Source organism: Cucurbita pepo, chromosome 4 (genome assembly GCF_057944985.1).
Source record: "Cucurbita pepo subsp. pepo isolate OVF chromosome 4, ASM5794498v1, whole genome shotgun sequence".
NCBI lineage: Eukaryota > Viridiplantae > Streptophyta > Magnoliopsida > Cucurbitales > Cucurbitaceae > Cucurbita > Cucurbita pepo.
The window spans coordinates 3446319-3473131 of record NC_141801.1 but is presented as its reverse complement, the minus strand read 5'-3'; the positions used below and the strand labels follow the sequence as shown (position 1 = coordinate 3473131).

Here is a 26813-nt window from a genome sequence, read left to right as displayed (position 1 = left end):
ATTTTTTATTTTTATTTTTTTCGAGAAATGACAACAAATTTATAACTAAAAAAATATTTTGATAAATAAATTTGAAAAAATATATTTAAAAAATAAATTCAAATAATTTAAGCAAAAAAAAAAAAATGGATGTGAGAGAAAATTAAAAAAGGAGGGGCAAAATAGTAATTTGGCTGTGGCTATAATGTTGACTTGACATCCTTTATCAGTCTCCCATCTCTGGACATTAAGCGTGCAATTCGGCTTCCCATTCTCCACTGTTCCTCTACAGTTCCACTCTCCCCTCTGCTTTCGCTTCCCTTTCCTTTCTCTCTCAAAACTTTTCAATCTCTCTTCTTCCATTTCCTTCTCGATCTTCACACGATTCAGCTAAAAGTTAAGCGCCTCCCTTGATTCTCTTCGGATTCTTCTCAATTCCCCTGCAAATTCTGCTTTCGATTCCTCAGGTTCAATTGCTTTTATGTTCTTTCTTTTTTCATCATGTTTGTTGTGATCTTCTTTTGCTGGATGGTTTCTTTGATTGTTATTCCATTGGTTTATGGGGAGATCCTTTGGATTGGCAGCATTAATGCGATTGATTTCTCTTTGCGATCTTTGGGTGTATCGATTTTGTGATGGTTTGGCTGTGTTGCTTGTGGAGCTTAAACTAGGAGTTGATTTGCAGATGAGGAAATTGTGATGTTAAGTTTTAGGTAGAGATGAGGGATGGTTATTCTTGATTTCTTTTCTATTGAATCAGAAAGTTTTTACTATTCCCTTTCTGTAAATGAGAACATATGATTTACCAGTTTTGTTTGTGTGTCTGTGTTTCTGTGAGATCCCACGTCTGTTGGGGAGGAGAACCAAACATTCTTTATATGGGCGTGTAAAACTTTCCCTAGTAGGACAATATCGGATAGCAGGGGGCTTGGCTGTTATAGTTTTATTGATGCTCTGTATACTGTTGGAATTGTAGCATTTTGTTTTTGTAGCTTGGAAAATGAAGGGGAGAAGGGAGAATATGATAGAGAACTTTCTTCCTTTATCTCTGTAGAGCTGCGAAGATGGTTGTGCGGCTTGTCTTAGAGATTGAGAATACTCGCATTTCATCTCATATGTTTGTCTAGACAAAAAATGAGGACAATTGCACTAATGAGTCTTCAAATTTGAGCTAGATATAGCTAGCTTCTTATTTGTTCCTTTGTTTTTTCTCTTGTGTGGAGGTTTTGATTCTGAACACTGGATTGCGATCTTGCAAATTTTCAGGAACCTTATTGCTGTGATTAGAGCTAGTACTGGGGGATAACGGAACTGCATAGGAACAATAATATGGCTTGGTCGAGTTCTACTGTCGACGTGTTTCACAAAGTTGTGCGCCTGAAAATATGTTACTGGGTTATACTATAAATCGTTTCTCGTCTCATTGAACCGTTCCTTCTTCAGTTTTATCTGCTTCATATCATCTAACCATGGGATCCAATCACTTTTTTATCGTTGCCTCTGATATATACATCAGCTGAAACGAGCATACTGTCTGAATTTTAACACAGGCCTTTGTTCTATATTCCAATTCTAGGACTTCAATCGAATTTCTTCTTAGTTTGCTTAAATATTTTCTGTTCCTCTACTTTTGTTCGTTTCCCCTGTGTTATGTTTGATAGTTGGTGTACTCTGAACTTCGACAAACCTACTTCGCCCTCGTTCCATTGTGCACTCCATTCTGTCTCACATCATATTCATTGTTTAGCATAATAAAGGGTCAAAAGTAGTTATGGTGTGCCAAGCAGCTAGCCAAACACGATTTCGGGCTTTGAAACATGAAAATGGGATTGGAGGGAAGCCAACAATTATAGTCAAAGTGATTGCATGTTTTCAACCTCTGCAGAATTGCCAGGTATGCGCAGCTTGGCTTCCTGATCCTTTGATTTCTCTCGATTTTATACTCATAGAGAATTAGTTTGGATATTGAATTTACTGTCTTCATCACCATTCTTCTGATAAGTTGTTTCCTTTCTGTGAAGATCATTGACATCCTGGAACTGTATGGTTAATGTTACTAAGTTTTTTTTTTCCAGGCCGAGTACTTCCGTCATTTGCTTAAACCCGTCACGTAGATCATTTGTGATTTTTTGCGATAATCTTGAGCTGGAGTTTTCTCTTTTGTTCTTTTAATTATTTGTTTTGAAAGAATCTGTGAGTAATTGAACAGGGGAAATCAGAGACATATTCATCTTGTGGTAGGTTTTTCCAGTCTTGTCTATTTACACACCTGAAAGGATCTTGAGTGATTTTCTTGTTTCTTTTCTTGGTTGACGTCTGATTTTTTTTTTTTTTTTTTCCCCTTTTCATTGTCAATGTTTAGGTGATTGGTTTTTTGTTGGATGGTTAAGACTGGAGATTCTTGGCCTCAGCCTGGGCATGCTGCTGGGAACCTGCCCGATTTAAATTGCATGAATGAATTGTTAAATTTCAGGCTGCCATGTCTGAACCCAGATACTTATATCTCTTCTGCACGAGCAAAATTTCGAGGATCGTCTAATCCACATGTTGGTTTGAATTCGGAACAGAAGAATGGGTTGCTTCATAGCTTTCCATCTTATTTCGGGACCGTGCGTCCCCATGTACTTCCATACCTTGTGGAGAAACACTGCAATTCTTCTTTGGGACACGCTCGAATGACTTTACCTGGCTCAAATACCGAGTTTTCTAAGAAGGAATACATTATCTTTGATCAGTCTGCAAATCAAACAAGTGTAATGTATAGTTCTGGTTGTGCTCAGATCCCCATCTCCATTAGTGCAAAAAAATGCAGTCATGGCTTAAATGATGATGAAGAAGAAGCTGCTGGGGATATTGATTTTAAAAATTATTTGTTTCACAAATGTCCATTGAATAATGGACTTGCTGGTGAGGAAAGCGAGATGCATGAAGACACAGAAGAAATAAACGCCTTGCTTTATTCAGATGATGACAACCACTATAGCAGTGATGATGAAGTAACTAGCACTGGTCATTCCCCACCGCTGATTAAGGAACTTTATGATAAACAAACTGAGGAAATGAATGAGGAAGTTGCTAGCTCTGATGGCCCCAGAAAAAGGCAGAGATTGCTAGATCGTGGGCACAAGAAATTGTCAGATGCCCCTGTTTCAGTGAAAGTAGATGCATTTAACAACTACGGAGTTGATACGAAATCAAGCTACACTGGTGGCGATAGCCAAGGACATCAAATGGATTCCGTTTCGGGTAATTTTTCATCGAAAAGAGCAAAGTTAAGAGAGACTTTGAAACTTCTTGAAAGCATGGTTCCTGGTGCCGAGGGCAAGCACCCGATGTCGATCATTGATGATGCTATAGACTACTTGAAGTCTCTAAAGTTTAAAGCAAAAAGCTGTGGGGCTGACTGTCACGCTCCGCTGTGATGTCGGTCAAGGATGCCAGGATGGAGAAAAAAGTGGTGACCAAACTTTTCTTTTCCAGAATGATTGTTTAATTTGAACATCAATGTGGTAGCTTGGCTTGCTTTTATGGGACCCCATGGACATTAAGGGACTGTACATAATGGGCTACTAAAGGAATTTAAGTAATATGCAGACACTGCTCTTTGCTCGTTGCCATTGAAGACAAAATGGGTAATGTTGACCAGAAATGATTGTCTATTTGCTTTTGGAGCATTAAAGATTAAAGGAATCACTCAAATTCGACAACTTAGGAGGTGACAGTGGAGGTATTTGTTGTGTTCTTGAGGGACCCCATGATTTTAGTGCATGCGCATTTGGTAAGTTATGCCCCACCCTCCACTTATCTCCATCTCCCCCTTCTCTATATGGTGCTTTGCCTTCTCTTTACCCTTCATGGATAGAAAAAAAGAAAGAAAAATTGCAGATAATGAAAGTATTGGAAAAGTGATCCAAGTGCAAGGAATTGTGAGAGTCTAGCATTGTGTTTCATAATGATATGGTGGATGCTGAGCTGGAAATGCCCTTTAATCAATAATGTCGTAAAGGTAAGCTTGTTTTTTTCTTGCAAAGTGGGAAGTGATTGCTTTTTTTTTTCAGAAAGTTGTGAAGGTGTGGCGTTGGTGCTCTGCTGCTGCTCGTGGGAACTTTTACTGAGGTTGGCTTTTAGTTCTTTTTAGATTTGTTGTTTCTGATGTCGTCGGTCCCCTGTCGGTTTGTCAGTTTGAGTTTGAATATGATGAATAATTGGTGGATGAATGTGATTTTCTTCTGCATTATTGTTTTTGATTCTCCAACTTATTAGCTGCTTTTTTTTTTTTTTTTCTCATTTCATTAGTTTTCTGTATATTTTGTCGTTTTAATCTCTCTGATTGGTTTGCTGATTCTCTCCACTTCTCTTGAGTAATGAAATTTGCATCTTGATGAAACTATAGCATTGTTTCTTGTGGGGTTTCTGGATTTTCTTTTGAATGAAAAGCACAATAGCCGAATGAAAATGTGAGATCCCACGTCAGTTGGAGAGGGAAACGAAACATTCCTTATAAGAGTATGGAAACCTCTCCCTTGTAGACGCGTTTTAAAATCGTGAGGTTGACGGGATGCGTAACGGGCCGAAATGGAGAATATCTACTAGTGGTAGGTTTGAGTTGTTACAAATGTACAGAGTCATGTACCGAGCAGTGTGCTAGCGAGGATATTGGATCCCTAAAAGGGTGGATTGTGAGATCTCACATCGGTTGGAGAGGGGACCGAAACATTTCTTATAAGAATGTGGAAACTTCTCCCTAGTTGATGCATTTTAAAACCGTGAAGCTGATGGTAATATGTAACGAGTCGAAGCGGACAATATCTACTAGTGGTAGGTTTGGCCGTTATAAAAAAAACTAGAGAGAAAATTATTTAACATTGTTTTTTTTTTCTAAGTGTTAATCTATGAATGAATTGTATGGCTCTCACCATTGGGCTAGATTAGGACTAGGGTTGGAGGAGGAGGCTCATCTTTTAGTTAGTGTTATGTCAATCCTTGACGCCTGCCCCTAGGCCATGAGTTAAATATCGTGGGGTGCGGTCGATTCGTGATATATTCTTTAATCGGTTGAATTATGCTTAGGTTGACAATGCTATAAAAATTTATTGGCAAATGTTATTTGTCTTCCTTCAATCAAATGATAAGACGTGGCTTTAGTTGGATCATGTTTGCACGTTTCTATTTTTATTTGATAGTAAAACAGGAAGTCTCTTAGATGATGCAATAAGTCCTTTAATTGACAAGATTGGAATCACAATTGATAAATATTGACGTGTACCACAATTTCAAAGGGGCTACACGATGCTTCACTTGCTTTGTCGAGCATCATTTTCGAGTCTCGAATTTCTTTTTTCTCTCTTAGAAGATTATTGAGACTCGACAATAGATTTTGCTTTCACACTATAAAGATTGGGTTACTAGACCTCTATTGCAGAAAAAGGCTTCACGTATTGCTTGATAAATTTATGAGACGCAAACTTTATTTTAATTTCTGAAGGCCAATAATTTTACCGGAAGAGTCTGTATAAGACTAGACCAAGAAATAGTTAATTTCTCTTTTGTAAATTTATTAATCGATAAGATTGATATTTTATAAGATGATCATATGCAATTCGATCACTTACGAATTCCTAGTTACGAGGGTTTGTCTTTTGATTTGCCTGAGAGAGTGATTTTCATAGTGGACTTAATAGACATAACTTTTTAGAGACTTGTCAAATATAAAATTTGTGTTGGTGAGTTATTCAAAAAGATATTGTGGAAAAGTTTCATACAGTTGGAACACCTCCTACGGATTTTTCGACAACCATTTCTACCCACATAAGATTTGTGCTTATTGATAAAATCAAACTAAAATCTAATGCTTCTCTTGCATGAACGAATAGTTTATCTATGCCACTACTCTTCCTCTCTCTAATTGTCAAGGCTCAAATTCATCGTTTTGCATGCAAATCTCGCTAGAGAACAAGATGCACCCTTCACATCAAGGAGACCATCGGTTCAATGTGTCTCTAACTAATTCAAGCTATTTCAAACATAATTCGATCTGGGTTGATTCTATATGTTGTTGTTTCACCGGTGGTTCAACTCAATCTAGATTAGTCCAACCCATCATCCCTAAACCCTATGGTACCCTCATTATCCAAATTGGATACAATGTGACCATCCAGTTTGTCTCCAACTTGCCCACTCCAATTAAGAGGGTTTTCTTTTCCCTTTTAATATTAGTGGAATTTGATATTGGGTTGGTGATCCATTGTTTTTTCCTCCCTAACAAATGCATAGCGTTTGGTTTTAAACTTGGCTTGCATTCAAGTACGTGTATATTTGTAGTGTGGTTGAATTTTGTTCTGTAATGGTTCACACTCACCGCTCATAGATATTGTCTGTTTTGACCTCTTACATATCGTAGTCAGTCTCACGATTTTAAAACACGTCTAATAGAGAGAGGTTTACGCACACTTATAAATAATGATTTGTTCCCCTTTTCAACGCAAGTGGAATCTCACGTGTTCATTTGAAGGTATAGATGGATGGAAAGTTTTTTTTTTTTTTTTGAAGGTCAAGGTTTTTTTTTTTTACTTTCTCTTCAAAAACATTTTTAATGTTTTTATTTAGTGGGAGGCAAGATTGTTGCTTGATCTCTAAGGGAGTGATTCAAAGCCAAATTGTTCGACAAAGATATAATGTCATGATGCCATCATTTTGATGAAAAGAAAGACGTTACTATTTCGATATATGACACTCGAGTAAAAGAGATATACATGAATGAAATAAGATCACATTCAGATGAGATCGATTATGAGGATAGAATAGTTATACCAATAAATTACATCGAAAGATACACTGATTTGCTATAAACTCGGGACTACGTCCAACATTTTCCAATTTAGTGTTATTGAAAAATATTACATGCAATCCCACATAGGCCGAATATGTAAAAATGGCATAGTAATGTGGACGTTCAATTATGATTTTTTTCCTCTAAATGAGACAGACATAAATCAAGACATCTCAATCATTAAATTTTAGTTGGAAGATAATCTATAATTACCATGTTTCATTAATATATCTCGAGAATTTTTATTTATTTTAAGGTTACATCTATATACTGACAGATTGTGAAAATCAAACGTTTTCATGGAAAGTTTTCTTAATTATTATAATATATATGATTCCTTATGATTTTGGACCGTAGTCACTTAATATTTATAACTATTCAACCGTTTCTAATTTTTTTTCTAGGGGGTCCTAGACAGTTGCCGGTGTCTACTGAATAAGCCATGGGACAATGCACGATAGATAGCTTCCACAATTTTACATTTTTATGTTAGAACACGTTCTATTTTTTCTAATATAAATTGTGATTATTGTTTTAATTCCGATATCAAATCGAATTTTGATATTTTTAAAAGTACTTCCGCTTAAGGTTTTCCTTTAAAACATTTTAAAGGATTTTCGATAATCGACCTGTAATAACAATTCCATCGTAATTAAAAGTCGGGTCTTTATAATTGTGGTTGCAAATTTGAATAGAACCTTCATTTTTTGTGGAAAAAATTGTATGAATAAAGCTAAGTTTACCAACTTTATGGTTATTAGTCAAAATATTTGATAGAATATTTATTCAATATAAATATAATAAAGGAAAAGGCGACGCATTTACCATTTTAGAAAAATATCTCGAATTTTCCACGAAATTGTCGTAGAATTTCAAAATAAATATTTTTTTATTTAAAATTTATTCGTATTATTTTAATTTAATAATATAACAGGCTTAAGATTGAATCAGTTGAACTATACTTTAATTAATTAAAAAAAAAAATATAACCGTGGTTGAGTAATTGAAAATAACTGTTTACAATTTTTCGTTTTTATTTCGGGTGAATGTCTGTTAATCGTGTGTTACTGTGACACTTTTATGCCCCGAGTTGCCTTCACGAGAGAGAGTCGCCTCAAACTATTTTGTACGAATGTCGAGAACCGAGAAATATGTATCATCCTTCACTTTATTTTTATACCTAGTATTCATAAATTAAAAATGTTGCATATATAAATATTGTTTAGAAAATATATTTTTGTAATTAATTTTTTTTAAAAAAAATCATATCTATAAAATTTTTTTTAATTAAAGCTACCTATTAGATACTCCTTATCTTCGATAAAGCTGCTCCACTCCTTCCCTTCTCTTACTCGGTAAAACGGCTTAGCTCATTTCTTGTTCAGAATCTTATTATCTCTAGACTTTAAAAAACTCGAGTTTGGTTAAAGGTCTGAAAATAGCTGATGATTTCTTATTCACTATACTGATAAGAACCGCAGAAAACAAAGGTTATACCGACCCAGTTGACAAAATTTGTGAAATCCTGTCCGATCAGATCATAATTTCAAGTTTAGGAAGCCGAAAGAGTAGGGGACTCGGAATCTCGTGCCAAGAATCTAAGGTTACTTGCTTACTCTTAGCCACTTATTAGATAATTATCGAACAGACATAACACAAAGGTACAAATTAGAGATCGCTAACTTCGTACACTACATAGATATAATATATTAAACAACTACGCTAATAAGATTCATGAGCTAGAAAAAACATAATCTTAATCTAAGAACATTCATTTGTTTTAGAAGAGTTCAACTTGGAGCCATTGGAAAGTATTTTGTACAAACATCCAATGTAAGAACTTCACGAACAAAAGGAAAAAACATGTTTCCAAACATCGTATAATCATTAATCTTTTCAAATCGTGTGTGTTTTCTCAGCTTCCTGAGAGTTTCTTTAGACATATCTCCATCTTCAGAGACCAAAAACCAAACAAGAACAAGAACAAGAAACAGAGTTCAACTACTACTCTGTGTCGAATTTCTCATCACAAATTCGCCACTGCAAGAAACTGACCTGTTCATAGCAGCTGAAGAATTCACTCTCTCTTGGCATGATTTCTTCTTCAAATCATTCCCATTTCTCATACCAATTTCAGCAAGATCAGAGATGATTCGAAGAGCTGATAATGAATCTAAAGAAACTGATCTTCTCACTGCCTGAATTTCATCTTGTTCTTCTTGTTCTTCGTTTCTTAGAGAAGATTCGCCGGAATTGGATCCATTTTCCACTTCCCTCTGTAAATCCATCATCTGGGTTTCTTCAGATGTGACCAGAGGAGGCGGAGGCGGCGGCGGCGGTGGGGTCACGGCGGTGGATTGAGCTACCACTGGAGCGCGGCACATGGGGCAGTTCGTGTGGGATTGAAGCCAAGTGTCGATACAGGGGAGATGAAAAGCGTGGCTACACTTAGGCAAAAGTCTAAGAGTCTCATCCTCTTCAAATTCGCTTAAACAAACAGAGCACTCTGTTCCGTCGATCAAACCCTCGCCGGTTTTGAATTTGCAGATAGCGATGGCGTTGATGACAGCCGGCGGGAGGCCGATGGTACGGATATACCAGATGGGGTGATCCAAAACAGGGCCATGTTCTTCATCGAGAAACTCCTCTTGGTGGGTGGTGGGCGGTGGGGGGTCAGGGCGTTGGTGGCGTCTGCGGCGGCCGGAGTAGAAACGGACGTAGATGGTGTAACAGAGGACGAGGAGAAAGGTGAAAGAGAGAAAGGCGATGGTGGCTGTGACCCAATTGGAGAGTTTGTGAGGCGATTTGTCGTAATAGGGCGGCGGGATTGAAATCGAGCCACGGGAACAAAGGTTTGGGCATTTTTCGAGGCAATCGGAAGGGCAAGAATCGGGAGAGTAATCGGGGCAGGTTTTAAGGCAGAGTTTCTTGAGGTCGTCGTCGTCGTCGTCGGAGAGGAGCTTTCGGGAGAGGAAATCCATGGCGGATTTGAGGAGGAGAGAGAGGGGGAGAGAGAGAGAAAAGGCGTTGAAATTGGAAAATCCGGCGGCCAAGGAGAGAGAGTGGTTGAAGGGAATAGGTTACCACCGCAAGGTTTGAATGTTATTGTAATGGCGATTGGTGATTTTTCTTTGTCGTGACTGTTGACTTTTTTGTATGGAAATGGACAAAGTCAAGCTTTGTTGTTAATGTACTTGGGCCCCAAGGAGCCCACTCAATATTATCAAAGGTACAAATTGTGGGGAAAGTTCTATAAATGCTGAGCCCCGAGAGGGGTAGACACAGGTCGGTGTGTCAGCGAAGACGCTGAGTCTCAAAGGAATGGACACCGAACGATGTGCCAGTGAGGACACTGAGTCTTTAAAGGTTGGACATTAGGCGATGTGCCAGTAATGATGCTGAGCCTTGAAAGGGGTGGACACGGGGTGGTGTGTCAACGAATCAAAGGGGTGGACACCAAATGGTGTACCAGCGAAGACGCGGAGTCTTTAAGGGTTGGACACTGGGCGGTGTGCCAACAATGATGCTGAGCCCTGAAAGGGGTAGACACTGGGCGGTATGTCAGAAAAGATGCTGAGTCTCAAAGGGTTGGACATCGAACGGTGTGCCAATGAGGACGAGTCTTTAAGGGTGGGACACTGGGCAGTGTGCCAACATTGATGTTGAGCCCTGAAAGGGGTAGACACTGGGCGGTGTGTCAGCGAAGACACTGAGTCTTTAAGAGTGGACACTGGGCGGTGTGCCAACAATGATGTTGAGCCCTGAAAGGGGTGGACACTAGGCAGTGTGTCAGCGAAAACCCTGAGTCTCAAAGGGGTGGACACTGGGCGGTATGTCAGAAAAGATGCTGAGTCTCAAAGGGGTGGACATCGAATGGTGTGCCAACGAGGACGAGTCTTTAAGGGTTGGACACTGGGCAGTGTGCCAACATTGATGTTGAGCCCTGAAAGGGGTAGACACTGGGCGGTGTGTCAGCGAAGACACTGAGTCTTTAAGAGTGGACACTGGGCGGTGTGCCAGCAATGATGTTGAGCCCTGAAAGGAGTGGACACTAGGCAGTGTGTCAGCAACGACCCTGAGTCTCAAAGGGGTGGACACCGAACGATGTAACAGTGAGGACGCTGAGTCTTTAAGGGTTGGACATAAGCAGTGTGCCAACAATGAGCCCTGAAGGGGGTAGACACTGGGTGTGTCAACGAGGACGTTGGATCCTAGAGAGGGGTTATTACACTATATGATAAAACTTGCATTGGTTACCTTATCAATGGTAAATTGAGTAATACAAAATGTCGGGAAGTGATCACGACTTCAAACTTTACCTTATGAATACTCGAAAGTGATCAAAACATTAATTAATTAATGAATCTAGCTGCAACCAATCCAGCAGCCAATGCAAGTCCAAATATGGCATGTAACCGCACACACAAATACTTGGCCATGAAAATTTTCTGTTTATCCTGCACATTAAGGAAAAATATAAACATATAACCAAACAATAACAATCATAAATCAAAAAGTATTTTCCTACAAATTTCTCTCTTTTTTAATCTATGAGTATCCAGGTCAGCTTCTAGAGGCGTTCGTGGGTTGGGTTGAATTGGGTTGGCACATTACTTAGACCCAACTCAACGCAAAGATCGATTGACCCATATGAATATCGAGAATGGATGGTTGACCGCCACCCCCTTGTCTTGAAGGCTCTCCGGACAGGGAGTGGCTTGCTGTAAGCACCCAGATCCACCACTAGAGGATATTGTCCTTTTGGGCTTTCCCTTTCGGACTTCCCTCAAGGCTTTAAAACGCGTCTGCTAGGGGAAGGTTTCCATACTCTTATTAATGGTGTTTTGTTATCCTCCCCAACCAATGTGGGACATCACAATCCACCCCCCTTCGGGGCCCAGAGTCCTCGTTGGCACTCGTTCATTTCTCCAATCGATGTGGGATCCCCACACCCCCCTTCGAGGCCTAGCGTCCTTACTGACACATCACTTAGTGTCTACCCTCCTTCGAGGAACAGCCTTCTCACTGGCACATCGCCTGGTGTGTGGCTCTGATACCGTTTGTAACTACTCAGATCCACCGCTAGCAGATATTGTCCTCTTTGGACTTGGATTGTGATGTCCCACATTAGTTGGGGAGGAGAACAAAACACCCTTTATAAGAGTGTGGAAACCTTCCCTTAGCAGACACGTTTTAAAGCCTTGAGGGGAAGCCCGTAAGGGAAAGCCCAAATAGGACAATATCTACTAGCAGTGGGTCTGGGTCGTTACAAATGGTATCAGAGCCAGACACCGGACGATGTACCAGCCTTCTCGTTGTTCCCCGAAGGGGGTAGACACGAGGTGGTGTGCCAGTAAGAACGTTGAGTCCCAAAGGGGAGTGGGTTTGGTGGCAGTCCCACATGGATCGGAGAAAGGAATGAGCGCCAACGAGGAGGCTGGGCCCCGAAGGGGGGTGGATTGTGATGTCCCACATTGGTTGGGGAGGAGAACAAAACACCCTTTATAAGGGTCTGGAAACTTTCCCCTAGCAGACGTGTTTTAAAGCCTTGAGGGGAAGCCCAAAAGGGAAAGCCCAAAGAGGACAATATCTGCTAGCGGTGGATCTGGATTGTTACACTTGCTATCATAACCTTTTTCTCACGGTGTATGTGAAAAAGAGTGGCTTGCCCTTTTTTGTTCGGTCAGAAGTTGGCCCAAAGAACAAGAGTGGACTTCCTTAACTCTATTGTTCCTTAGTACTTTTTTGTTCGGTCAGAAGTTGGCCCAAAGAACAAGAGTGGACTTCCTTAACTCTATTGTTCCTTAGTAGGTCAATAGTAGAGTGGTTGGCTGTTAACCCACGACCTTTCTGGTTGATTCTGTTCAACCTAATCTAGTTTTAGAAAAACCCATGAACCGACTCCAACCCATAAAGCTTTCATTTTGAACTCAACCCAATCTAAATAAATTCATCGTGATCGAATTTTTTAGGTCATCGATTGAATCACTAATGGACCTAAAGATTTAACGTAGGATCTTTAAAGTAAATTGTTAGCCAATCACCTTGTGGTTTTCTTCAACGAAGCTAATCACCAGCTTGCCCATCGGGATCGTCAGACCACAAAAGAACTACAAAAGAAAACAATAGCATAAATGAAAGACAACGTAAAGTTAATCCGTTCACAAAGTAAGTCGAGTTTTCAGAGTTAACTTACAATGCAAGTAAATGGAAGACTCTTGCTTAAACCCAGAGCAAATAGAAGCACAAAAAGCACAATTACTGCAGCCTTCACCACCTTGGAACCTCTTTCTGTGCCAAGCCTTACCTGCATAATAAGTTATCCAACACAGACAGATACAACATTAATTTCTCCAAATGTTTTTGACAAGCTGAAGCTGAGCAAAGACATGTTATACCAAAGGGGACATTTTTCCAACAGCCCTGTCTCCCTCAACCTATGCACAACAATGTCGGTGTTGGTCAAACATGATCGTTAATGTAAGACAGCAGAAGAGTTAAGGATACGTGTTTTTGTTTTGTTTTTGTCTCGACGAGGGGGGAAAGTACCTGATGGAAATGGCTGCAGAAGAGAATTAGAGTTGTCGTCATTCCGACAAGGATAGAGGCAGAAAGGATCGTATTGGTTATGGGAAGATATCTCATCTCCCTGTGGATCAGACAGACAGTCAATATAGAAAAAAAACCAGACAACAACTGCTAATCCAAACCAAATGATTGTAACCTTGCGTTGCTCTGTAATAAGTAAAATGCTGTTGTAGCAAATGGACCGAAAGCAGCAAAGCACAACGGCTCTCCCAATCCTTGGTAGCTTAACCGGAACGGTGGACACTGCAACCGAGTCAATTAACAGAGCTAAAAGAATAAATAGCTTGTTATAGTGTGCGTGTATAGAATGAAATGGGTTGGTTGTGTTAGGAATCACGAATCTCGAAAATGGTATGATATTATCCACTTTGAGCATAAGCTCTCGTGGCTTTGTTTTTGGTTTCCCCAAAAGGCCTCGTACCATTGGAGATGTACTCCTTACTTATAAACCCACGATCATCCCCTTAATTAGTCGATGTGGGACTCCTCTCCCAACAATCCTCAACAATTCTCCCCTCAAACAAAGTATACCATAGAGCCTCCCCTGAGGCCTATGGAACCCTCGAACAGCCTCTCCTTAATCAAGGCTCGACTCCTTTGGAGCCCTCGAACAAAGTACACCATTTGTTCGACACTTTAGTCACTTTTGACTACACCTTCGAGACTCACAACTTCTTTGTTCGACATTTGAGGATTCAATTGACATGGCTAAGTTAAGGGTATGGCTCTAATACCATGTTAGAAATCACGACCCTCCACAATGGTATGATATTGTCCATTTTGAGCATAAGCTCTCATGGCTTTGCTTTTAGTTCCCCGGAATGTCTCATACCAATGAAGATGTATTCCTTACTTATAAACCCATCATCAACCCCATAATTAGCCGATGTGAGAATCCTCTCCGAACAATCCTCAACACTGTCAACAGCTCAATCAATTACTTCTTTCGAATGCTAAAAGAAGGATCAGTGGCGTCTCGATTATTTCATTTCAAATTCATTGGAATCAACATGAATTATGAAGCAAAGAAATAGATCCCAGATGTTACCTGATATATGTAGCCACAAATAATTGAAAAGGCTAGAAATAATATGGCACGCAGGCTCCCACCCTCCAGAGATGCCCATGTCAGCCCCAAGAAGCCAAGAGCAAGAAAAGTGTAAGCAGCAACAAGTGTCCCTATAGGGCTTATTGCACCACAATAACACAAACAAGTCAATAAGTTTTGTATAGAAACAAGAAAAATGACAACGATTACGAGATTCGAAGGGTCCTTAGACAAGAAAGTAGTGTGAACGTTACCTGCCAACAAGTTTTACAACCGACTCCTTTTTGTTTTTATCTGCTCCGGTACTGAAGTCGTACGCGTCGTTACTGCAAATGGAGCGTTTTAATTCGTTAGCTTCAAATGGGGGAAGGAGCTCATAGTTCATACTTTGTCCTGAACTCGTGTTAGAAATGAGAAAGCAAAGGCTTCCATGGACAGTAGTGTGAACTCTAGACTAGGCAAGATGGCAAATAGATAGAATTTATGTAACAACTCAAGTCCACCGCTAGCAGATACAAGGAAAATATTTTATTAAAACCCATTCCCGCATGGTAAGAAGATAGCCTAGTGTCCTATCGAAGTGCTAAGAGAATTCCCTAAGAGACCTAGAACTGACGGAAGGAAGCAAGCATCTGACTTTCTCGCCCACGTATCAAAGGCAGTAGAAAAGAAATGCCTTTATCGATAGGATTTGTCTTTCCCGTTCTTTTGTCCAAAGGGACGCCCTCTTTGGGCTTTCCCTTGCAGGCCTCCCCTTAAGGTTTTTAAAACGCGTCTACTAGGGAATAGACTAGCAAATATTATCCTCTTTCGGCTTTCCCTAGGGCGAGATTTCCACACCCTTATAAAGAATGCTTCATTCTCTCACAATCCACCCCCTTCGAGGCTCAGCGTCCTCACTTGCCCTCGTTCCTCTCTTCATTCAATGTGGAATCTCACAATCCACCCCCTTCGGAGCCCAACGTCCTCGCTAGCACACCACCTAGTGTCTGGCTCTGATACCATTTGTAACAGTCTAAGCCCACCGCTAGCAAATATTGTCCTCTTTAGGCTTCCCCTCAAGGTTTTTAAAATGCCTCAGCTAGGGAGAGGTTTCCACACCCTTATAAAGAATGCTTCGCTTTCCTCCCCAACTGATATGAGATCTCACAATTCACCATGAAACAAACGTCTATGCAACCATTACGCTATCAAAGATCTAGGTCGAGTGTAAAAACAAACAGATGTAAGTCATACAAGAACTAGTTCTTCACCTTAAATTAAGCCAACTGATGACAAGAACCGAAGAAGCCAGGATTACAAAAAAAAGCCGAGTAGAAAAATTCCCAGACTCAAAATAAGCAGCTGCACTTCCTACCTGTTTGTAATCAAAGAGAAAAATCTTCAGAAATGGAATAGAACACACTCAAAGATCAAGAACAATCAAGAACAATCAAGTTCATCACAATTGATGCAACACATTTCTCAAAAGATTGATATCAAATATTGCACAACTAGCTGCCATAGAATGCAACGAGTATATATATACATACCATTAAAGGAACCAAAGCAACAGAGTAAATTGGTAACTTAATAGCCCTCCAAATCAGAGTCCCCATGGCAACACCCTCTTCTCCATTCTCTTGGGGCATCGAATTAAACTCCATTGCTTTACATTTCGACACAAAACCTCTAAAACGGACCTTTCCGCACACACCCAATTGCTTTCCACGACTCCCGCAAGCAAATTTCCGAGCATCGGTTGATAAACTGGACAACCTGAAACAACCCAGATAAGAGCTGTGATAGCAGAAGAAAATAGTACCAATATGAAGATGGGCAAGAACATGTAGTGGCTATTTGCAGTGTCGTGAGCTTGCCTTGGAGTGAGGGTGCTGTGGTGGGAGAGATACTCATCGAGATTCTTCTTTAGGGCGCCGAGATGGGTGGCTATGCAGAGCGTGGAGGCCATTGGCATCTCATAACGGAAGGCGAAATGCGGAGTGAATTGGTTCCGGGAGCAGCCCGTTTCTTCGAGGTGCGCGCGCTTTGTAGTGTAGGGATAGAGGATGAGATTAAGTGGGGGAATGTTTTGAGGGATCTTATCGTCTTAAAACTCTAATTAGCCGTCTCTAGCGTGTTCTTTGGGTCCACGTCGATCATTAAAATGTTAAACGTTTTTTCTATAATTAATTTATATATAAAAAAAAAATGATTCTGATTTTGATTGATTGTATTAAGAATAACAGAACAAACACTCACCAAAGCCATCGGCCGCATCGATCTTCACTCTGTTTCTCTTTCTCAAACTTACCCCAAAATGGCTCTCCCAGCGACTTCCCCTCTCTCAAAATCCCTTCTAAATTCCCACTTTCCGATCACCCGTCCGCCTCCCTTCACCACCGCCACCGCCACCGCCCGATCGCTCAAACCCATCTCCGCAATTCATGCCGCCGACCCATCAAAGTCGTCAAAGCCATCGATTCTCGTACCGACGAAATGGACCCTCGATAGCTGGAAGTCGAAGAAGGCTCTGCAACTACCCGAATATCCTGATCAGGCGGTGCTTGAATCCGTCCTCAAGACCCTCGAATCCTTCCCTCCGATCGTGTTTGCTGGAGAAGCTAGGTCCCTTGAAGAGCGGCTGGCGCAGGCCGCTGTGGGGAAGGCGTTTCTTCTTCAGGGTGGGGATTGTGCTGAGAGCTTTAAGGAGTTCAATGCCAATAATATTCGTGATACCTTCCGTGTTCTTCTCCAGATGAGCGTTGTTCTTATGTTTGGAGGTCAAATGCCTGTTATCAAGGTTGATTTCTTGCATTGTGGTATGGTTTTGATGAATGATTTTGTCATGTTTTTGGGTTTTGCTTCTGTAAGATCATCGTTTGGTAAGCATGTTCATAATTGATTTGGCTTATTGGTTGATAGCGATTGAGAAATTGATATTACAGTGATGTCTTTTGTTTGTTGCATCCTAAAAGTCCTTTTGATTCAAAATCATCATGTTTATAAGTGATTTATGAGTGATCATAAAAGTTCAAAAGCATTTTAAGCGCTTTACAAGAAAGTATTTGTAGTGTTTTTCACTCAAGTGATTGTTAGGGAAGCTTTAAAAAGTTGAGCCAATCATTGAAGTGATTAGCCATTAAACACTTTTCTGGACTTATAATAAGTGTTCTTGTTGAAGTTACTTATTTTAATTGCACTTTTAAGCACACTCGTGCATGGTTATGGTTTTTAATGTAACAACTCTAAGTCCACCGCTAGTAGATATTGTCTTTTTTGAGTTTTAATGTAACACATAGCCCACCGCTAGCAGATATTGTCTTCTTTGGGCTTTCCCTCAAGTTTTTTTAAAACGCGTTTGCTAGAAAGAGGTTTCCAAACCCTTATAAAGAATGTTTCGTTCTCCTCCCCAACCGATGTGGGATCTCACAATCCACTCCCTTTGGGACCCAGCGTTCTTGTTAGCACTCGTTCCCTTCTCGTGGGACCCCCCAATCCACTCTCCTTTGGGGCCCAACGTCCTTGCTGGTACACCACCTCGTGTCCACCCCCTTTGGGGCTCAACTTCCTCCCTAGCACATTGCCCGGAGTTAATTCGGACATAGCTCATGAGACAAGGTACCAATTCCCATCACAATGGTCAAACTGGAGGGGTCCTACATCGATTGGAGAAGGGAACGAGTGCCAGCGAGGACGTTGGGCCTCAAAGGGGTAGATTGTGAGATCCCACATTAGTTGGGGAGGAGAACGAAACATTCTTTATAAGGGTGTGGAAACCTCTCCCTAGCAAACGTATTTTAAAAACCTTGAGAGAAAGCCCGAAAGGAAAAACCCAAAGAGGACAATATCTGTTAGGGGTAGGCTTGGACGGTTACCTTTAATCTTCTAAACATTTTCTTAACACGCATCCCTGCAATTTTCATTAGAGCTTAATGACTTAATGGAATGGTCACTGGAATTCCCTGTTATGTGGCCACTATGAAGTTTTCCCTTTCTTTTACTTATTTATTTTGTAGACCGAGTTTCTCAACGCTGGAGATTGGAGAAAAAGTTATATAACTCTTTCCTTGGAGACTGCTGAATGATTCCAGGGTTATTGTATGGATGTTCGTTTGGCGAGTATGTAATCGGACTTACGTATGAATGTAGGTCGGGAGAATGGCAGGTCAGTTTGCAAAGCCAAGATCGGACCCTTACGAGGAGAAGGATGGAGTGAAACTCCCAAGCTATAGAGGAGACAATATAAATGGAGATTCATTTGATGAGAAATCTAGAGTTCCCGACCCCGATCGAATGAATAGAGCCTACTGCCAGTCGGTCGCAACATTGAACCTCCTGAGGGCATTTGCCACAGGAGGTTATGCTGCAATGCAGAGAGTTACACAGTGGAATCTTGATTTCACCGAGCATAGCGAGCAGGGCGACAGGTTTGACTCTCGAGGACTTTGTTCTTTCATTTGCCTTTTGCATTGATATTAACTTTTCATTGTAGTTGCATAGTTTGGTTATATATTTTTCCACCACGTGCCAACAGATACCGAGAACTAGCTCATCGAGTTGACGAGGCCCTTGGATTCATGTCTGCTGCTGGACTCACTGTCGATCACCCTATCATGACCTCAACCGAGTTTTGGACGTCTCATGAGTGTTTGCTCCTCCCTTATGAGCAAGCACTTACTAGGGAGGATTCCACTTCTGGGATATACTACGACTGCTCGGCTCACATGCTTTGGGTCGGAGAACGAACTCGCCAACTCGATGGTGCACACGTTGAGTTTTTGAGAGGTGTTGCTAATCCTCTTGGCATTAAGGTACTTCCATCTTCCCTCTTTTCCCATTTTGTCTTGAAACTACACTTTGGTTTTATCTTGATTATTTTTGTTGACACTTTGGTAGTACAATCTCACTTGGAGACAGGATCTTTCATATAGGTTATACGACTTCGAGTTTGAACTTTTTATGGATGTTCTTATAACTTTTTATTTATCAAGTTTGAACTCGATATTCTTTTGCTACTTGTGAGATCTCACATCGGTTGGAGAGGGGAATAAAACATTCCTTATAAGGGTGTGGAAACCTCTCCCTAGCAGACGCGTTTTAAAACCGTGAGACTGATGGCGATATGTAACGGGCTAAGGTGGACAATATTTGCTAGCGGTGGTCTTGGGCTGTTACAATGGTATCAAAGCTAGACACTGGGCGGTGTGCCAGCGAGGACGCTGGGCCTCCAAGGAGGGTGGTTTGTGAGATCCCACGTTGGTTGGAGAGGGGAACGAAGCATTCCTTATAAGGGTATGGAAACCTCTCCCTAGTAGACGCGTTTTAAAACTATGAGGCTGACGGCGATATGTAACGAGTTAAGGTGGATAATATCTGCTTGCGGTGGTCTTGGGCTGTTACAAATGGTATCAGAGCCAGACACTGGGCAGTGTGCCAGCGAGGACGCTTGGCCCCTAAGGAGTGTGGTTTGTGAGATCCCACATCGGTTGGAGAGGGGAACGAAACATTCCTTATAAGGGTGTGGAAACCTCTCCCTAGTAGACGCGTTTTAAAACCGTGAGGTTGACGGTGATACGCAACGGGCTACAGCGGACAATATCTGCGGGCGGTTACCTGCTAAAGATTTATGGTTCTTGAATTATTCCTCTGGTGGATGAAGAAATTTGATGACTGATAAATTATAGCATTTTGATTACAGGCAAGTGATAAGATGGATCCCAAAGAATTGGTGAAGCTTATTGACATCCTAAATCCCACGAACAAGCCTGGAAGAATTACAGTGATAGTAAGAATGGGAGCTGAGAACATGAGAGTGAAACTTCCACATCTAATCAGGGAAGTTCGCCAAGCTGGTCAAATCGTCACTTGGGTTAGCGATCCGATGCACGGGAATACAATCAAAGCTCCCTGTGGACTAAAAACGCGTTCGTTCGATGCAATAAGGGTATGATCATTCTTTCTGATTTATATATATTCGATTTGGTTATTAGAATAGCTTGCTTATTACATTCATTTCCGGTTTAACTAGTAGTTTTCCACCCTAAGTACTTGGGATGGAGAGGGAAATGGGTGTAGAAACCTCTCCCTAGCGTGTTTTAAAACCTTGAGGGGAAGCCCAAAATGGACAATATCTGCTAGCGGTGGGTTTGGGATGTTATAAATGGTATCAAAGCCAGACACTGGACGGTGTTTCAGTGAGGACGCTCACCCCCAAGGGGGTGGATTATGAGATCCCACATCGTTTGGAGAGGGGAACGGGTGTGGACACCTCTCCCTAGTAGACGTCTTTTAAAACCTTGAGGGGAAGCCCAAATAGGACAATATCTACTAGCGGTGGGTTTGGGATGTTACAAAGGGTATTAGAGCCAAACACTGAGCAGTGTGCCAGTGAGGACGCTCGCCCCCCAAGGAAGGTGGATTGTGAGATCCAACATCGGTTGGATAGGGAATGGGTGTGGAAACCTCTCCCTAGTAGACGCGTTTTAAAACCATGAGGGGAAGCTTAAAGAGAACAATATCTGCTAGCAGTGGGTTTGGGATGTTACAATTAGAGCCAAACACCGAGCAGTGTGCCAGTGAGGACGCTCGCCCTCAAGGGGGGTGAATTGTGAGATCCCACGTCGGTTGGAGAGGGGAACGGGTGTGGAAACCTCCACGTTTTAAAACCTTGAGGGGAAGCCTAAAGAGGACAATATCTGCTAGTGGTGGGTTTAGGATGTTAGAAATTGTATCAAAGCCAAACACCGAGCGGTGTGCCAGTGAGGGTGCTTGCCCCCATAGGGGGTGGATTGTAAGATCCCACATCGGTTGGAGAGGGGAACGGGTGTAGAAACCTCTACCTAGCATACGCGTTTTAAAACTTTGAGGAGAAACCTAGAAGGAAAAGCTCAAAGAGAACAATATCGGCTAGCAGTGGGCTTGAGATGTTACATTTTGACCTTCTTGGAGTGCGTAAACCTAAATATTATTACTTCCTTGCTAGATCTTCATTTCATTTAGAACAATATTTGTCTGCATTTAGTTAAGTTTACTAACAAAATTAGTCAGATACCTTTAGTAGTATACTTCCGCATCATTTAGAGACCTAAATATCAAAACGTGACGATTTCAGGCCGAGTTGAGAGCATTTTTCGACGTACACGATCAAGAGGGAAGCTACCCAGGAGGAGTTCATTTGGAGATGACAGGACAGAACGTAACTGAATGTGTTGGAGGCTCACGAACTATAACATATAACGATCTAAGCTCACGGTACCATACGCACTGCGACCCACGACTCAATGCTTCTCAGTCTCTAGAGATTGCCTTCATCATCGCCGAGCGGTTGCGAAGAAGAAGACTCAGAGCAGGACAAGCTCTGGGAGGTTTCTAACAACAACCGATAACAGTAGCCTTCGTTAAATCGTTAAATCGTACGTAGCTAAAATGCATTTGGAACATATCTATATACGTTTTGGTTAGTGTTACACATTACATCTTAAAATGGTGTTTTGAGTGAACATAATAAAATGCAATAAATAACAATTTAGTCATACATATTGTGTCCATTGTAAGAATACATTTTTCGATATATAATTTTTCATTTATTTTTGCGTCAAAAATGTCGTTAAAAAGTTAGAGTCGTTATAGTAACGTCCTATCTGCCTCCGATTTTGTGTTTAAAATTAAAGTTTAATTATTGTGATTTTTTATTTTTTTTTTTCTCGTAAATAGTTATAGGTTGGGCAAAAGTTTTGAATCATGAACAATTATGTATACATTCCCTCATAAAGAGATAGGATCAACCCGAATAGCATTTCCTGCTGCGGTTTGAGTCGTGGGATCTGGGCGGTCCGGGGGGGACCACCTCGGCTCCTCTCTTCTCGAGAATTCTTTTTTTTTTTTTCAACCGGAGATAGAAAATTTATTTGCTCTTGTTGGAACATCTTAGGGACAAAGTTGATGAAAGTGATACACATCTATGCATGAAAACGATGAATATCTAGTGTTATCTCGGGATTATGACAGTGATACTCACATAATGAGTTCAATGTATAAAGAAGTGATTTATACGAAACTATGTGTATGAAAGTGATACACATCTCGATAAAAATAAAATAAAATAAAATTTAAGACCCACTTGAATCACGTTAGTCTAAGTCATGATTGCTTCCAGTGGGGTCGAGTATTTTCAATGACATCTTACAGAATATACCGTTTTTTGCTACCGAGGTCATGAGATAGCCAGAAAGAAGTTGGTTTCCTAATTAGTTTTTCCGTTTTTTTAAAAAATGCTTTAAGCAAAAATTTCTTTTTATACAAAATAAAGTCGAATATTGCTCATTTAAGCTGAATGATTTAAAAGCTTTCTTTCGGGATCCCAAATAAAACCCATATCTCCACCAAACTCACAAAAATTAATTTTTTAATTGTTTTTTTAATAAAAAAAATAATGGAATTATTATTTTTTATTTTCTTTAATCTCCCACTCAAATAGTGGAAGACATAATAATAACAAAATAATAATTCGAATAAATAAACAAAAGAAAAGACAAAAAAAAAAATGTACACGTCGTTCATTACGTCGTCGTTTTACACCACTCGACGGGAGTAAAGCGAGTGCGCGGCGTAATTGCTTACGTGTTGAATCCGGTAGCTCTCACGTAACGAAACCTTCAAACCCGCCTCCCATGGCTGCCACTGCTACTTACTCCCTATATATTCAAATTCAAACTTCCTTCAATCAATCCATTGTCAAACGAACAGAAACAATAATCAGATGAGTTTTGGAGGAATTCTGGGATTCGAATACGGCGTAGTTCAGGCTCCGCTTGGACCTGATATCTCCGGTCCTGAGCTTGTTGCTGCCGTCGCCAATGCCGGTGGACTCGGTCTTCTCAGAGCTCCCGATTGGGTATCTTACTGATTTCTCTTCTTCCTTTCTTTTCCTTTGAGTAGAAACGGAGTTTAATCTTTTTTAGAATGGATTCCGTGATTGATTGTTGCCTGGTCGATCATACTGCCCTGTTTGGATTTTGATACTTTCATTGTTGATCGATATGAATGATTGGAATGATTGCCATTTTCCCCTGTTTGCAACTGGTTATTTACATTTTTTAATATGAATGCGGACGATTTGATGATGATTTGTTATGAAATTATGGAGTGTAGGGAAATTTGGTTTGTGAATTTTTCCTGTAATGGAGCTTGAAGCATTTAGGGCTCTTATTTGTAACAGGAATCGCCTGATTATGTACGAAAATTGATAAGAAAGACCCGAGCGTTAACGAATAAACCATTTGGAGTAGGTGTCATTTTGGCATTTCCTCATGAGCAAAATCTAAGGGCCATATTAGCTGAAAAGGTAGCAGTTGTGCAAGTTTACTGGGGAGAATGTTCAAAGGATCTTGTGGATCAAGTTCATTCTGCTGGGGTGAAAATTATTCCACAAGTGAGTGTTCTCTTGCATATCACAGTAACCATGAATGTCCACAATCCCCAATTCAAGTCGATTGCTCGTTGAGGCTTCATTTGATAGCCATTTGGTTTTTGGTTTCTGAAAATTAAGCTTATAAATACTATTTCCTCTTATGAAGCTATTTGTTATGTTATCTACTTTATGCTAACATAACATGTGGGATCTTACATCGGTTGGAGAGAGGAACGAAGCAATCCTTATAAGGTTGTGGAAACCTCTCCAAACCATGAGGCTGATGGCGATGCGTAACGGGCCAGAATGGACAATATCTGCTAGGGTGGGCTTGAGCTGTTACTAAAAAAACAAAATGGTTATCAAACGAGACCTAAATCTTATCTTCGGTTATATGGCTTAATGCCTACTGATATAATATGAGATTTTTCCCTCTACTCATATTGGAGTATGTCACATTTGAACAACTACTTTTGCAGATTGGGAGTGTTGAAGAAGCGAGAAAGGCCATTGATGTTGGTGTTGATGCAATAATCGTGCAAGGACGGGAAGCAGGAGGACATGTTATTGGTCAAGTATAAAGCTTCTTCTTCCTAGAAAATTTGATTAATTCTTGATGCTCTTATATTTTTTGCTTCCAGTTGGTGGCATTAAAAGTATTTGTCATAAAAAGTATTTGATCATTCCTCTAATTTCGCTGTAATAAGAACTGATAGTATTTTTATTTGCTGCTTTCAGTCAGTGGTATTACATTAGTTCTTGTGTTCATTAATCATACTCTTCACACATTTGTACTTAAACCATATCATAACTTTGCTCAAATATACTTGGTTCTTTACAGGAAGGTTTGATTTCCATCTTACCAGGGGTAGTTGATATTGTTGGGGATAAAGATATACCTGTAATTGCGGCTGGCGGTATTTCAGATTCACGAGGTTATGTTGCTGCGATTGCCCTTGGTGCTCGTGGCGTCTGCCTTGGAACTAGGTTAGTAAAGCTCAATTGTGATTAGTTACAACTATCAAAATGTATTTTAGAAAACGGCTAGATGTTGAGAATGGTTGGGAGGGAGTCCCACATTAGCTAATTAAGGGGAGGGGATGATCATGAGTTTATAAGTAAGGAATACATCTCCATTGGCATGAAGCCTTTTGGGGAAACCAAAAGTAAAGCCATGGACCTTATGCTCAAAGTGGACAATATCATACCATTGTGTGGAGGGTCCGTGGTTCCGAACATGGTATCAGAGTCATGCCCTTAAATTAGCCATGTCAATAGAATCCTCAAGTGTCGAACAAAAAAGTTGTGAGCTTCGAAGGTGTAGTCAAAAGTGACTTTAGTGTCGAACAAAGAGTGTACTTTGTTTAGGGTTTATTTTGTTTGAGGGCCCCAGAGAAAGGAGTCTAGCCTCGATTAAGGGGAGGTTGTTCGAGGGCTCCATAGGCCTCAGGGGAGGCTCTATGGTGTACTTTATTCGAGGGAAGGATTATTGAGGATGGTTGGGAGGGAGTCTCACGTTGGCTAATTAAGGAGATGATTATGGGTATAAGTAAGAATCTTCATTGGTACGAGGCCTTTTGGGGAAACCAAAAGGAAAACAATGAGAGCTTATGCTCAAAGTGGACAATATCATACCATCATGGAGGGTCCGTGGTTCCACTAGATCCATGCTATAAATCGGTGCTCAATTAGAAACAATGTCTCATTTTTAAGAATAATGTCACGTTATGTCGGGTTCTGTTCGGAGTCACCGTATCGGTGATCCCCTTTCAATGTTATGAAGCAAAGTATGGTAAGAAAACATGTCGGCGCAAAAACTTCATTAATGATCTGTGACACATTCTTAAACAACTGCGTAATTTTCATTCATCTAAGCCATGGAAATGGTGTTGGAGGAAGTTATATCGACATTGATATCACATCGTGATCCATTTACGAGATAGTTCAAGGCTGAAAGCCTGTTTTCATTTGGTGCAAGTCAAAACTTGTCGTTATCCTTATCATATTCTCGTAATTAGAACGATCATATAATCTAATGCTGAAGCATATCTGATGAGATTTGAATTTTACTCTATAACTTTGTTGCAATAGTAAATTGAGTACACAAGAACAAAATGAAATACTGCAGATTTGTTGCTACGAAAGAAAGCCACGCTCACCCTGCATACAAGAGGAAGTTGGTGGAAATGGATGCAACTGATTATACAAACATTTTTGGGCGTGCAAGATGGCCTGGTGCACCACAGCGTGTTCTACAGACACCCTTTTACGATGGTTGGAAGTCACTTCCTGCCAATGAAAACGAAAGCAACCAGCCGGTCATCGGCCGTTCAACAATTAATGGCTTGGTGAGCTCCCCTTGCGTCTTTTCTACTTGCAGAATGAAGAAGTTGAGAATCTTCTGTTGTTGTGCTCTACTTTTAAATCATATATTTTTCCTGCTTGGAACAGGACATAGATATACGTCGCTTTGCAGGTACCGTGCCGAATGCGACAACAAAAGGTGACATCGAGAGCATGGCAATGTATGCTGGGCAAGGAGTTGGACTAATCAAGGAGATCATACCTGCAGGAGAAGTGGTAAGGATGCTTGTTGAAGGTGCACAACATCATATCCAAACACATTTTAGTAGTTTTGTTTCTTAAAGTTTGATGCTCATAGCCGCATTTTTTTTTTTTTTTCTTCTTGAAGAAATAAGATAGAAAATCCATATGTAATTAGATGAATCATGAGCTCATCAATCCTTCAGTTTAAATAAAGTTTTCAGTTAATCCGAATTTGAAAGTGCCCTAATAACCACTAAAATTAGCTAAATCAAGCTTTGGTGGAGATATCGATCTTAAGTGATGATGATTCTAGCATGGGTTGTGCATATGATTAGAGATCATTTAAACCTCTAGAGGTCGTACTTATGGTAATTTCTTGATACACTTATGTGATATGGTAATTTCTTGATACACTTATGTGATTGTTTTTT

The 26813-nt window shown here is 40.5% G+C and overlaps 5 protein-coding genes across 6 annotated transcripts; 3 read left to right on the top strand and 2 right to left on the bottom strand.

Annotated features, from left to right (window-relative positions):
* The first annotated feature begins 219 nt into the window (after positions 1 to 219).
* Positions 220 to 4216, top strand: LOC111793190 (transcription factor bHLH143). Its single transcript, XM_023674966.2, is given in 5 exon segments — positions 220 to 446; positions 1246 to 1873; positions 2055 to 2216; positions 2342 to 3365; positions 3367 to 4216. Coding segments are annotated over 2 exon segments (1116 nt in total). The 5' UTR covers positions 220 to 446; positions 1246 to 1873; positions 2055 to 2216; positions 2342 to 2360; the 3' UTR covers positions 3478 to 4216.
* Positions 4217 to 8548: 4332 nt separating this feature from the next.
* Positions 8549 to 10896, bottom strand: LOC111793078 (putative RING-H2 finger protein ATL53). The gene has a single exon (XM_023674795.2). It carries the CDS (start codon positions 9787 to 9789, stop codon positions 8806 to 8808), a length of 984 nt encoding a protein of 327 aa, XP_023530563.1. The 5' UTR covers positions 9790 to 10896; the 3' UTR covers positions 8549 to 8805.
* A 147-nt stretch (positions 10897 to 11043) lies between these two features.
* Positions 11044 to 16827, bottom strand: ABC4 (UbiA prenyltransferase family protein). Its single transcript, XM_023674794.2, has 12 exons — positions 16686 to 16827; positions 16304 to 16470; positions 15977 to 16202; positions 15698 to 15801; positions 14699 to 14770; positions 14445 to 14583; positions 13533 to 13639; positions 13358 to 13457; positions 13207 to 13245; positions 13005 to 13115; positions 12853 to 12918; positions 11044 to 11265 (listed from the first exon to the last, which is right to left on the bottom strand). The coding sequence occupies exons 1-12, from the start codon at positions 16701 to 16703 to the stop codon at positions 11161 to 11163; spliced, it is 1254 nt and encodes a 417-aa protein (XP_023530562.2). The 5' UTR covers positions 16704 to 16827; the 3' UTR covers positions 11044 to 11160.
* On the top strand, positions 16744 to 21960 carry LOC111793076 (phospho-2-dehydro-3-deoxyheptonate aldolase 2, chloroplastic). Its single transcript, XM_023674792.2, has 5 exons — positions 16744 to 17226; positions 18576 to 18853; positions 18961 to 19237; positions 20125 to 20370; positions 21538 to 21960. The coding sequence occupies exons 1-5, from the start codon at positions 16744 to 16746 to the stop codon at positions 21796 to 21798; spliced, it is 1545 nt and encodes a 514-aa protein (XP_023530560.2). The 3' UTR covers positions 21799 to 21960.
* A 1076-nt stretch (positions 21961 to 23036) lies between these two features.
* Positions 23037 to 26613, top strand: LOC111793763 (uncharacterized). 2 transcript variants are annotated; one of them, XM_023675797.2, is made up of 6 exons: positions 23037 to 23319; positions 23644 to 23856; positions 24315 to 24410; positions 24677 to 24822; positions 25964 to 26183; positions 26287 to 26613. In XM_023675797.2, exons 1-6 carry the CDS (start codon positions 23185 to 23187, stop codon positions 26479 to 26481), a joined length of 1005 nt encoding a protein of 334 aa, XP_023531565.2. In that variant the 5' UTR covers positions 23037 to 23184; the 3' UTR covers positions 26482 to 26613. The 2 variants fall into 2 exon arrangements, with proteins under 2 accessions (XP_023531565.2, XP_086979548.1); XM_087123422.1 differs by lacking the exon at positions 23644 to 23856.
* Positions 26614 to 26813: the final 200 nt, after the last annotated feature.

Coding starts and splice junctions, on each gene's coding strand:
- LOC111793078 (XM_023674795.2), bottom strand. CDS start 9,789: ATGGATTTCCTCTCCCGAAAGCTCCTCTCCGACGACGACGACGACGAC.
- ABC4 (XM_023674794.2), bottom strand. Junction 14,771..15,697: donor ATCAGTTGGCTTAATTTAAG/GTGAAGAACTAG, acceptor CTCCATTTGCAG/TAACGACGCGTACGACTTCA. Junction 13,640..14,444: donor TTTGTGGCTACATATATCAG/GTAACATCTGGG, acceptor ACTCGGTTGCAG/TGTCCACCGTTCCGGTTAAG.
- LOC111793076 (XM_023674792.2), top strand. CDS start 16,744: ATGGCTCTCCCAGCGACTTCCCCTCTCTCAAAATCCCTTCTAAATTCC. Junction 18,854..18,960: donor CATAGCGAGCAGGGCGACAG/GTTTGACTCTCG, acceptor ACGTGCCAACAG/ATACCGAGAACTAGCTCATC. Junction 20,371..21,537: donor GTTCGTTCGATGCAATAAGG/GTATGATCATTC, acceptor TGACGATTTCAG/GCCGAGTTGAGAGCATTTTT.
- LOC111793763 (XM_023675797.2), top strand. CDS start 23,185: ATGAGTTTTGGAGGAATTCTGGGATTCGAATACGGCGTAGTTCAGGCT. Junction 23,857..24,314: donor GGGTGAAAATTATTCCACAA/GTGAGTGTTCTC, acceptor CTACTTTTGCAG/ATTGGGAGTGTTGAAGAAGC. Junction 26,184..26,286: donor GTTCAACAATTAATGGCTTG/GTGAGCTCCCCT, acceptor TGCTTGGAACAG/GACATAGATATACGTCGCTT.